Source organism: Ictidomys tridecemlineatus, chromosome 6, assembly GCF_052094955.1.
Source record: "Ictidomys tridecemlineatus isolate mIctTri1 chromosome 6, mIctTri1.hap1, whole genome shotgun sequence".
Taxonomy (NCBI): Eukaryota; Metazoa; Chordata; class Mammalia; order Rodentia; family Sciuridae; genus Ictidomys; species Ictidomys tridecemlineatus.
This window is the reverse complement of record NC_135482.1, coordinates 57842728-57855657: the sequence shown is the minus strand read 5'-3', so window position 1 is coordinate 57855657 and position 12930 is coordinate 57842728. Positions and strand designations below refer to the sequence as shown.

Below are 12930 nucleotides of genomic sequence, written 5' to 3'. Positions count from 1 at the left end.
AAATAGATAAAAAGCAGAATACAAGCAGAGAATAGAATAGTGGCCATGGGTGGGAGAAGCAGGGAGATGTTGGTCCAATGGATACAAACTGTGCTAAGCAAGACAAGTAAGTTCTGGAGAGCTAAGGCACAACAATATGACTATACTTAGCAATGCCATGGCATACATCTTTAATGTGTTAAGAGAGTGAATTTCAAGTCCCCCTAAAAGAAGGAAATTTTAATATAAGACAGAAATTGAACAATAGTTTTTCAGAAGGAATTAAATGAAATAGCACTATCCAAAAAGTTAGATGATAGCTTATAACAAATAATAATGCATTGCATTATCCAAATTTTTTAATTCACAATGGAAATATTCACAATGAACAATGTAAATTAGACCAAAGAATTTTGGTAGAGATAACAAGTGTGGGGGTGATAAAAAGCTCTAGTCTTTAAGAAAACATAACTGCTCTAAGTGTTTGTACATAGAATGATGCTTCAAAATATAAGAAGCATAAACTGATAAATCTACAAGGAAAAAAAGACAAATACATTATTATAGTTAGCAACATAGAAACACTTGTGTCGATGATTAATTGAATTAATACAGAAATTCAGTAAGTATACAGGAGACTTGAGCAAAACCCTCTATAACTATGGCCTTATACCGAATTTATTTACAGAACACTGCACCCAAAGAAGAGCAGAAATGTTTTGAAATTCACAGAAAATATTTACTAAGATAGACAGTATTCAGGGCTCTCTAAAGGATCTAGATGAATTTTAAAAAATTCAAATTATACAGAACATAATATCTGGTCAAAGAAAATTAAGGTAAGAATCATTCACAAGATTTCTGAGAAACATAACTGAAGATACCAAAAAGCAGTATTCATAGGGAAATTTATGGTTCTATAGGAATAATAGCAATTAAAATATGTAAAGTCTATCATCAACCGTAATCTTAGCCATGATGCTACATCAGCCCTCAGAGAGGCAGGGTAGTATGTTATCTGGGCACTTTGTCACTGTCAATAAAATGAGTATTCAGTAACTATGGATAAAAAGAAGCAGAACAAGGAGGGAAATCACCAGTGTTAACTAAAGCTCATCAGCTATTCCTCAAAACTTTACTCAAAAGACAGTAGAATGAATTGGGCAGAACTTTCCTCTGTTCATATATGAATACACAACCAGTGTAACTCCACATCATGTACAACCACAAGAACAGGAAGTCATACTCCACATATGTACAATATGTCAAAATACTTTCTACTGTCATGAATATCTATAAAGAAATATTTTTAAAAACAACTTTACTCAATAAAGAGACATCCCCTTTATCTCCAACCTATGCCCTTTGTCAGAGATGACAGACAGACACTGTCTCACAGTATCTCTACTGAGTGTGAGAAAACTTAGTGGAGCAGTGCTGAGAGGGACAGCCAAGACACTTGCTGCAATGAACACCTCCATCATGTGACAAAAGAATCAACAGGAACAGCAGGAGCTAGAGTCCAGAAATGATGGCAGAAACAGTCAAAGCCTTAGTCACTTTCATAAAGTAGTGAGAAGTCAAAGTAAAAAATAGAGAGAGAGAATATATCCTGGGACCAAGGACTTTTCATTCAGTGCTTAGATGCAAAACTCTCTGTTGCTTTAAACATCACAGGTAAGTCCACCGCTTATCTGAAAAGATACAAGTAGGAAGGGGGATTGACAATGTAGGCCAGGCAGACTAGGAGAAAATCACATCTGAAATGCCAGTGAGCCTCTTAATTATTGGATAAAGGAGCTCATGTTGTGTTCCACAGAAGCAGATATTGGAGTGGAAGATAAACTTTTGTTCAAAACCTGCACCACCCCTGGAATCACACTGACTCACAGTCCTCTGATCCTCAGTTTTCCTATCTGAAAACAGGACTTCTTAAATTTTCTTTGAGTACAGGATTTTTATTTTACATGAGATTTAGGTCACAAATACATAACATAGAGAGATCCAACATGGCGACGGGCACGGAGAGATCAAGTCTCTGACCTCTTCAGCTGTGCGGGCATAGGGAGTTGTAAACAGTCTAAACGCTGTTTGCTCAGGATCACTAGGCAATGCTGAGTTGACGTGGATCTGGGGTGAACGGTCTGGGCCTCTCAGAACACACACTGAGCCCGGATCAGCTGAATTCAAGCTCCTGTTTGCCTGCTTCCTGTAGACAAACAGCTGTGACTCAGCACTAATCCATTGGGCTGAAACAACTGGTCAGCCCTTCTAATCCTATGGAGGTAAATGCCAACTGAGCCTTTATAGGTAGTGGCCACATGTTTGAAATGGGGCTTGGGAGAGACAGTAAGGACCCACCCATTGCATTGGTCACCCAGCAAAGGGAAACGAACTTTCACCATTTGCAAGAGATACCACCATGGCAGAGAACTGATGTCATCAGACTGCAGCGGAGGAGATAACTTCATTGAAACCTGCGGCTACAGGTGTGTAATCCCCTAGCCTCCCCTCTCCACACATGGGGAAAACCTTAAGGGCCCCTCCTAGCTCTCCCGTAAGGGCCCCTCCCAGCTCTCCCATGAGTGCAATAGCCAGATGGAAGGAATCAGAAGTGGTGCGGGACCCGCGGCGCGGAACTCCCAGCTACCGCTCCCACCAATGCTGACAACTGAGGTCTCTTGCAGGAACTACCGGGGATGGGCTACCGGAGGGCAAGTAAAATTCTCTGAGGATTCTCAGCTCCAAGCTCTACAAACTTAGGGTCTAAGGGAATGGCAAACAGGGAGAGTGTGCCCAGTCATTCATGAAAACAAGGCTCCCAGGAGCAGCAGGCCTGGCGTGTAGCCAGTATTGTGGTGAGCGTCACTGGTGAGAGGGACCTGGCTAGAGGAAAAGTGGGGAAGTGACTAGACACAAGAAGAGGCCCTTGGCACTCAGGATTGGAGACTCACTCAGTCTGGGAGGAGGAGCTGCTGCACAGTGATTGGTTCCCGTGTATTGACAGGAGATGCTTGGCCTGGTGGGCACAGCTCCAAGTACTGGAAGAGAAGTTAATCAAACTCTAAGACTGCATTTATTAGTTTTTTGTTTTGTTTTGTTTTGTTTTGTATTTTGATTTGGGGTTTTTTTCATTTTCATTTTTCTTTCTTGTTGTTTTTTAATTTTTTTAATTTTTTTAAAGTTTTTTCTTCTAATTTTAATTTTTATTTTTTATTATTATTTTTTAAAATTTTTTTGTTTTTTTATTTCCTATTTTTTTCTCTTTTGAATTTTCATTTTTTTTCAATTTTCTTATTCCCCCTTCCTTGAATTCTACCTGGCTACTCTCATTCTCTTTAGTGACTTCTTCCCTTCCCTTCTAATATCTTTACTCCCAAGCATCAAATAAATTTATAGGAGTAAACAGTAACTCAGCAGTCAAACAGAACAAGAAGTAACAGGAACAGCATAAAAAAGCAAGGAAGAAAAAAAGTACAAACAATGAAGGATGGGCTAAATATTCAGGAGGACCTAGAGTCATCAGAAAAAATGGTCATATAAAGAACTCAAGTAATACCTTGGACAAATGGAATGGAACCTTAAAGAGGATACGAGACAGCAAATCCAAACAGTGAAAGAACACATTGAAAATGAATTACATAAACAGATAAAAGAAGAAGTTAAACATCTTTATCAGGAGATAGAGATTATAAAAAAAATCAAACAATAATTCTAGAAATGAAGGAAATGATAAACCAAATTAAAAACTCATTTGAGAGTATCACTAACAGAGTGGAGCAAGTAGAAGCCAGAACGTCAGATAATGAAGACAAAATAAATCATCTTGAAAAGAGTCTAGCCAACTCAGAAAGACTGGTAAAAAATCATGAGAAAAACATCCAAGAGATATGGGATAACATAAAAAAAACAAACTTACTAGTCATTGGGATAGAGGAAGGTACAGAGATTCAACCCAAGGGAATGAGTAACCTGCTGAATGAAATAATTACAGAAAACTTTCCAGAAATAAAAAAGAAAATGGATATACAAATTGTAGATGCATACAGGACACCGAGCACACGAAATCACAGTAGACCAATGCCAAGTAGACCAACAACATTCATAAAACAAATTCTTCTCAAGTTCAAAAGTCAAATAGACCACAACACAATAATTATGGGTGACATCAACACTCCTCTCTCACCATTGGACAGATCCTCCAAACAAAAGTTGAATAAAGAAACTATAGAACTCAATACACAATCAATAACCTAGACTTAACTGACATATATAGAATATATCAACCATCATCAAATGGATATACTATTTTCTGAGCAGCACATGGATCCTTCTCAAAAATAGACCATATATTATGCCATAGGGCAACCCTCAGTAAATATAAAGGGGTGGAGATAATACCATGCATTTTATCTGATCATAATGGAATGAAACTGGAAATCAATGATAAAAGAAAAAAGGAAAAATCCTACATCACAGGGAAAATGAACAATATGTTACTGAATGATCAATGGGTTACAGAAGACATAAAGGAGGAAATAAAAAAATTCTTAGAGATAAATGAAAATACAGACACAACATATCAGAATCTATGGGACACAATGAAAGCAGTTTTAAGAAGGAAATTCATCGCCTGGAGGTCATTCCTCAAAAAAAGAAAAAACCAACAAATAAATGAGCTCACACTTCATCTCAAAGCCCCAGAAAAGGAAGAGCAAAACAACAGCAAATGTAGCAAAAGGCAAGAAATAATTAAAATCAGAGTGGAAATCAATAAAATTGAAACAAAAGAAACTATTGAAAAAATTAACAAAACTAAAAGTTGGTTCTTCGAAAAAATAAATAAGATCGACAGACCTTTAGCCATGCTAACGAAGACAAGAAGAGAGACAACTCAAATTACTAACATATGGGATGAAAAAGGAAATATCACAACAGATGCTACAGAAATACAGAAGACAATTAGAAATTATTTTGAAAACCTATATTCCAATAAAATAGAAGATAGTGAAGACATCGATAAATTTCTTAAGTCATATGATTTGCCCAGACTGAGTCAGGAGGATACACACAATTTGAACAGACCAATATCAATGGATGAAATTGAAGAAGCAATCAAAAGACTACCAACCAAGAAAAGCCCAGGACCAGATGGGTATACAGCAGAGTTTTACAAAACCTTTAAAGAAGAATTAATACCAATACTTTTCAAGTTATTTCAGGAAATAGAAAAAGAGGGAGCTCTTCCAAATTCATTCTAGGAGGCCAACATCACCCTGATTCCGAAACCAGACAAAGACACCTCAAAGAAAGAAAACTACAGACCAATATCTCTAATGAACCTAGATGCAAAAATCCTCAATAAAATTCTGGCGAATCGAATACAAAAACACATCAAAAAAATTGTGCACCATGATCAAGTAGGATTCATCCCTAGGATGCAAGGATGGTTCAATATATGGAAATCAATAAATGTTATTCACCACATCGATAGACTTAAAGATAAGAACCATATGATCATCTCGATACATGCAGAAAAAGCATTCAACAAAGTACACCATCACTTTATGTTCAAAACATTAGAAAAACTAGGGATAACAGGAACTTACCTTGACATTATAAAAGCTATCTATGCTAAGCCTCAGGCTAGCATCATTCTGAATGGAGAAAAATTGAAGGCATTCCCTCTAAAATCTGGAACAAGACAGGGATGCCCTCTATCACCACTTCTATTCAATATAGTTCTCAAAACACTGGCCAGAGCAATTAGACAGACATAAGAAATTAAAGGCATTAAAATAGGAAAAGAAGAACTTAAATTATCACTATTTGCGGAAGACATGATTCTATACCTAGAAGACCCAAAAGGGTCTACAAAGAAACTACTAGAACTAAAAAATAAATTCAGCAAAGTGGCAGGATATAAAATCAACACACATAAATCAAAGGCATTTCTGTATATCAGCAACAAAACTTCTGAAATGGAAATGAGGAAAAACACTCCATTCACAATATCCTCAAAAAAAAAAAATATTGGGAATCAACCTAAAGAAAGAGGTGAAAGATTTATACAATGAAAACTACAGAACCCTAAAGAGAGAAGTAGAAGAAGATCTTAGAAGATGGAAAAATATACCCTGTTCATGGATAGGCAGAACTAACATTATCAAAATGGCGATATCACCAAAAGTTCTCTATAGGTTTAATGCAATGACAATCAAACTCCCAACAAAATTTCTTGTAGAAATAGATAAAGCAATCATGAAACTCATATGGAAAAATAAAAGACCCAGAATAGCAAAAACAATACTAAGCAGGAAGTGTGAATCAGGCGGTATAGCGATACCAGATTTCAAAATATATTACAGAGCAATAGTGACAAAAACAGCATGGTACTGGTACCAAAACAGGCGGGTGGACCAATGGTACAGAATAGAGGACACAGAGACTAATCCACAAAGTTACAACTATCTTATATTTGATAAAGGGGCTAAAAGCATGCAATGGAGGAAGGATAGCATCTTCAACAAATGGTGTTGGGAAAACTGGAAATCCATATGAAACAAAATGAAACTGAATCCCTTTCTCTCGCCATGCACAAAAGTTAACTCAAAATGGATCAAGGAGCTTGATATCAAATCAGAGACTCTGTGTCTGATAAAAAAAAAAAGTTGGCTCCAATCTACATATTGTGGGGTCGGGCTCCAAATTCCTTAATAGGACACCCATAAGAGTTAATAACAAGAATCAATAAATGGGAATTACTTAAACTAAAAAGTTTTTTCTCAGCAAGAGAAACAATAAGAGAGGTAAATAGGGAGCCTACATCATGGGAACAAATTTTTACTCCTCACACTTCAGATAGAGCCCTAATATCCAGAGTATACAAAGAACTCAAAAAATTAGACAATATGATAACAATAACCCAATCAACAAATGGGCCAAGGACCTGAACAGACACTTCTCAGAGGAGGACATACAATCAATCAACAAGTACATGAAAAAATGCTCACCATCTCTAGCAGACAGAGAAATGCAAATCAAAACCACCCTAAGATACCATCTCACTCCAGTAAGATTGGCAGCCATTAGGAAGTCAAACATGAACAAGTGCTGGCGAGGATGTGGGGAAAAGGGTACTCTTCTACATTGCTGGTGGGACTGCAAATTGGTGTGGCCAATTTGGAAAGCAGTATGGAGATTCCTGGGAAAGCTGGGAATGGAACCACCATTTGACCCAGCTATTGCCCTTCTCGGACTATTCCCTGAAGACTTTAAAAGAGCATACTACAGGGATGCTGCCACATCGATGTTCATAGTAGCACAATTCACAATAGCTAGGCTGTGGAACCAACCCAGATGCCCTTCAATAGATGAATGGATTAAAAAAAATGTGGCATTTATATACCATGGAGTATTACACAGCACTAAAAACTGACGAAATCATGGAATTTGCAGGGAAATGGATGGCACTAGAGCAGATTATGCTTAGTGAAGCTAGCCAATCCCTAAAAACCAAATACCAAATGTCTTCTTTGATATAATGAGAGCAACTATGAACAGAGCAGGGAGGAAGAGCAGGAAGAAAAGATTAACATTAAACAGAGACATGAGATGGGTGGGAAAAGGAGAGAAAAGGGAAATTGCATGGAAATGAAGGGAGACCCTCATTGTTATACAAAATTACATATAAGAGGTTGTGAGAGGAATAGGGAAATAAACAAGGAGACAAATTAATTAAAGTAGATGGGGTAGAGAGAGAAGATGGGAAGGAAGGGGAGGGGGGATAGTAGAGGATAGGAAAGGTAGCAGAATACAACAGTTACTAATAGGGCATTATGTAAAATTGTGGATGTGTAATCGACGTGATTCTGCAATCTGCATTTGGGGTAAAAATTGGGAGTTTATAACCCACTTCAATCTAATGTATGAAATATGATATGTCAAGAGCTTTGTAATGTTGTGAACAACCAATTTAAAAAAAGAAATCTAACATTTTAAAAAAACAAATACATAACATATAATACAAATGAAGTACTAGGCAGGATTTAGTCCTGGGGGAAATACAGAGATTCAACAAAGTAATCAAAAGAGAATTCAAACCTTAAACTCTCCAGGTCTCTAAGGACACTGTCCCTATTGCTACATAAATTTCTACATTGTTCATTAGACTGCCAACAATTTGTGAATAACTTCTCAAACTGAGTCACCAAGGACTGAGTTGTTTGCTCTGTTGTTCCCTGTGCACTGGTAGCAATATAAAGCAAAGGCTGCTATTAAAGATATTTCAGGTAAGCCTGTTCAGAGGACCAAGACCACATGAGCTCTCCAATAGACTAGAAATTTCTTTTTTGCTCTACACCACTATATTTTTTCCTTGAACTAACAGAATCAATGGGAAATCTGGTATAAGATGCCATTTTAGATGTGTGGAATAAAGAGAGGATAGGGACTGCTCTCATGGTAGCAGGAGTGATGAAAATCTAGACAGGAACTGCCAATTGCCACACCTGCCTGAGTGTGAGTATGTGTGTGCATGGGTGTGTCCACCCATACATGTGCTCATGTGGAGCCTGAGGGTGGGGACTAAGATAGGTGAAACATAAGTGAGCACAGAATACACACAAAGATCCTCAACAGCTAATACTGTGGCTCTGTCAAAGCCCTCTAATGAAGGTGGGTCCAAAAAGTAAGTATATAATTAGTATGTAATTTTGTGACATATTTTCCATATTCTGTAAATCAGGCAGAAGGTAAATAATCAGTTTTTAAATCTTATATTCAGTTCATTGATGGGTATTGACAATTAATTCTATAAAAGTGTCATTCTGAAGAAAAATGAAATTAGAATTTTCCTCTGATGGCCAATTTCTCCTTTATCCTGGCCATGAGTATCAGTTGAGGAGACTTTTTAACTCTAGAAACATAAAAGACTACAGAAAAGACACTTCTACTCAGAAATGTCTGCTACTGTCATAGATATTAAATAATATCCATACTAGATATGATCTTAGAAGAAAAACCCCTTTTTATCCATCAAGTATTTAAGTCCTTTGCCACGGATTTGGCTGATGAGGAATTCAAACTCTTCTTGATCCTAAACTGTCCAATCTGTGAGAAGTCTTGGTCCCAAATGAAAACTAAGTGAGGTTTGTTTCAAACATAATATACAAGTATGCAAAATGAACTAGAAATTTCATTTTAAAAAATAAAAACCAAATCACCAAACTGACTAAGAAATACATGGGAGAGAACAGAAGAAGGGGAACAGGGGTAATTCAGTGTGAATAAATAAACCTGATCTATCACCTTGTATTTACCAGGGGCCTTGATGGTACAATCCCATCTCTCAAGTGAATTATTCCTCCCATGCAGTTTTCCTTGTTCTAAAATCATATCTGTGAATTCTGAGCCACATGTCAAGCTTTTGGTGACACCTTGTTCTGCTAAATTTTGTACAGAGCCTCTTGGATGTGGATTTATATAGGAATATATGAATAGATACTAGAATAACTAAGAATAATTGTCAAGGAAGAAGCATGAAATAGATACTGTTTCAAATACAAAATTACATTTCTGCTGTTACCTTGTGTTACCATGTAAATTAAAATGTGTTAACATGAAATAGTATCTTGTACTAGTGACCAAAAATCTTCTTTAGGAAGCAACTTTTTAATAGGTGAACCTGTAGGTGAGTAACTGATATAATGCTCTATACATAGTAAGTAATTATTGAATATTGATTTGAATGAATGAATGTTGATTGTTTTCTTGAACAGTAATAAATAAGAGAAACATACAGTTTCTTGATGCTCAAATGGACCACAAATACTGGGTGCAAGTGGGGCAGTTGTTTCAGCAATTTAAAACTTCTTCCTCTTTTATACAAAAATTTGTAGGGTTTTTTCAATAAATAGTGAGCTATATCTAAAATTGAAAACTTAAAAATCCCCCTATTAAGTCATATTTTATAATGTCATATTTTATAACATTATATAATTTTTAAGGTAGTAAACATATACTCTGCAGATAATGAATTTGTAAGATTTTCATTTACACGTTGCAAATCTGAAAACAGCTGCTTAAAATATAGAACTGCAATGAGGGTTAAGGTTGGATACAAAGTGAAGCAGAATTCCCTGAGCCCATATCTAATGTGGTTCCTGAAAATATATCAATTTGAATATAAAGAGGCTTGAAACTTCTGGGAAAGAGCTAAAATGAACAGAGATAAAGACCAGAGAGAAAGGTAGGGAACATTATTATTTGTTTACAAAGATGAGTTTGTAAGATTCCATGTTTTCCTAGATGTTGCCTGAGGTAGTTACATTACCAAAAACCCAGAGAACATAAACAAGATTAGGAAGACAGTTGGTAAATTAGCAGGGAGAATAATTGGAATGAAAAAGCAGGAATCATTCAAAAAGAGGTCACAGACAGACTCAGGTGACTGAGTGGCACTAAGAAGACTGGGTGAACCAGGCTGCAAAGAAAGCAACACCACAGATCTCTCCTCCTGGGCTCTGTCCTTGACCAACACCACAGCAGGACTCAATCAGGTTCATGCTCAGGTTCCAGAAAATGGTTCTTTATACCACTTCAAAGGTTCAGGAAACACAATGCATAAGAGTCTCAAAACTGGCTAGAAATTCTTTTCACTATAGAAGAGAGAACAGTGGAGTACAGGAAAGGGATCAAGCAAGAGGGACGGGAAGGGGGAAGAAGGGTGGAATGAATGTGATACACTTTCCTATGTACATCTATGAATATGCCCCAACCAATTGCATTTTCATGTATGTCCAGAAGGAAAAAATATAAAAACTATAAATAAATAGAAGGGAAATAGGAAGTAGTGAGGACTAAATCAGAGAAAATTACATACCATGCTTGATTAATTATATTAAAATGAACCCCAATACAATTTTTCACTAATACTATGTATACTAAAATAAACTCATAAAAGCAATACTTATAATTCACAAAGTGTAAGAACAAAAAAGCTAAGATATACCTTTATGTTCTAAATTTTTCACCGTATTTAGAGATAATTGAGCACAAAGAAAAATTTACTCTAAAATGAATGTGCTGTTATTAAAATTCATTACAACAAAATTAAGTAATCAACATAAAATTTTAATTGACAGATCCTCCTTGATTTTAAAAATAGAACATTACAGTATGGCAGGGGAAGGCAAAGAAAGGTGAAGATAGGAGAAAAAGAGTCCAAAAGTGTCATAGTTCTTCCAGAATAAGAACACATAGAGTATCACCTCCAGGCAATATTGTTAATAAACTGCATTCTGCACATATGATTTATGTTTTGTTTGGTTTTAATTTGATATTATTACTGATGCAGTACAAGCATAAGACCTATATTCAAAATTTTCTGTAGAAACCTTCTTGTAAGATGTCAATGTTATGAGTGTGTTCAATATGGTAATTGATTATCAGGTAAAGAAATATTAGGGGCACTGAGCTGTCTGGCTGGGATGTCCCCAGTCAGGCTCCAATGCTGGCTTCTTTTGAAACCTCTCTTCAGGTCCACTCGCTTGTGACTTGGCACAAGGCAAGGATGAGAAATCATACAGCAATAACAACATTCATCCTGCTGGGATTGACAGATGATCCAAAACTACAAGTTCTAATTTTCATATTTTTGTTTCTCACTTACATATTGAGTGTGACTGGGAACCTCACCATTATCACACTCACACTTTTGGATTCTCATCTTAAAACTCCCATGTATTTTTTCCTCCGAAATTTCTCTTTCCTGGAAGTCTCATTCACCACTGTTTGTATTCCCAGATTCCTGTATACCATGACAACTGGTGACAACACTGTTACTTACAATGCTTGTTTGACTCAGGTATTTTTTGTTGTCCTCTTTGGAGCAACAGAGTTTTTTCTCCTGGCTGCCATGTCCTATGACCGCTATGTGGCCATCTGTAAGCCCCTGCACTACACAACCATCATGAGCAACAGAGTCTGTACTATACTTGTCCTCAGCTGTTGGTTTGCTGGCCTGCTGATCATTCTCCCACCCCTTGACATAGGCCTCCAATTGGAATTCTGTGACTCAAATGAGATTAATCACTTTGGCTGTGATGCATCTCCCCTTCTACAGATAACCTGCTCAGACACAGTGTTTTTAGAGAAAATAGTCTTGACTTCTGCCATAGTGACACTAATTATTACCTTGGTGTGCATCACTCTCTCCTACACATACATCATCAAGACCATTCTAAAATTTCCTTCTGCCCAACAAAGGAAAAAGGCTTTTTCCACATGCTCCTCCCACATGATTGTGGTTTCCATCAGCTATGGCAGCTGCATCTTCATCTATGTCAAGCCTTCAGCAAAGGAAGGAGTGGCCATTAACAAGGTGGTGTCCATACTCAATACTTCAGTTGCCCCTTTGCTTAACCCTTTCATCTATACACTTCGAAACAAACAAGTAAAAGCAGCTTTCAAAGACACAGTAAAACGGATTGTATTTCTCTCAAAGAACTGAGAGCATATTGATGTTTGCTGAGGATTACTTACATTTAAATCTGAATAACTGTGAGCACTGTTCATGAAAGTGACAAACATGGCTTCTTCTTATTTGGTAGAGTCATCAAGCTAATGTTCTCCCTGGAACATTTTTCTCTTATAATACAAAAACCAAAAAATCAAACAATTTATTTTGCCTTCTTTTAAGTTTCCTTTATTCAGAATGGTTTCTTCAATAATTTCATGCACCAGAGAGTGGTCAGAGACCAAATCTCATAAAAAGGAAATGCAAAGCAGAAGTTACATCTCTGGCCACATGCTCTTCTTCTAATGTGGAATGGAAATATCCAGAGACCACTTCTCACATCTATGAGACATAAACTCGCAGAGAACAAGCTCTGAATTTAGAAGCATTATGACTAAATTTTGGTTGGGTAAGTTCTGTAACTATTCAGACTT

The 12930-nt window shown here is 36.7% G+C and overlaps 1 protein-coding gene across 1 annotated transcript; it reads left to right on the top strand.

The window, feature by feature from the left end:
• Positions 1-11551: 11551 nt before the first annotated feature.
• On the top strand, positions 11552-12490 carry LOC144378330 (olfactory receptor 6C2-like). The gene has a single exon (XM_078052356.1). The coding sequence runs from the start codon at positions 11552-11554 to the stop codon at positions 12488-12490; it is 939 nt and encodes a 312-aa protein (XP_077908482.1).
• The last annotated feature ends 440 nt before the right edge of the window (positions 12491-12930 follow it).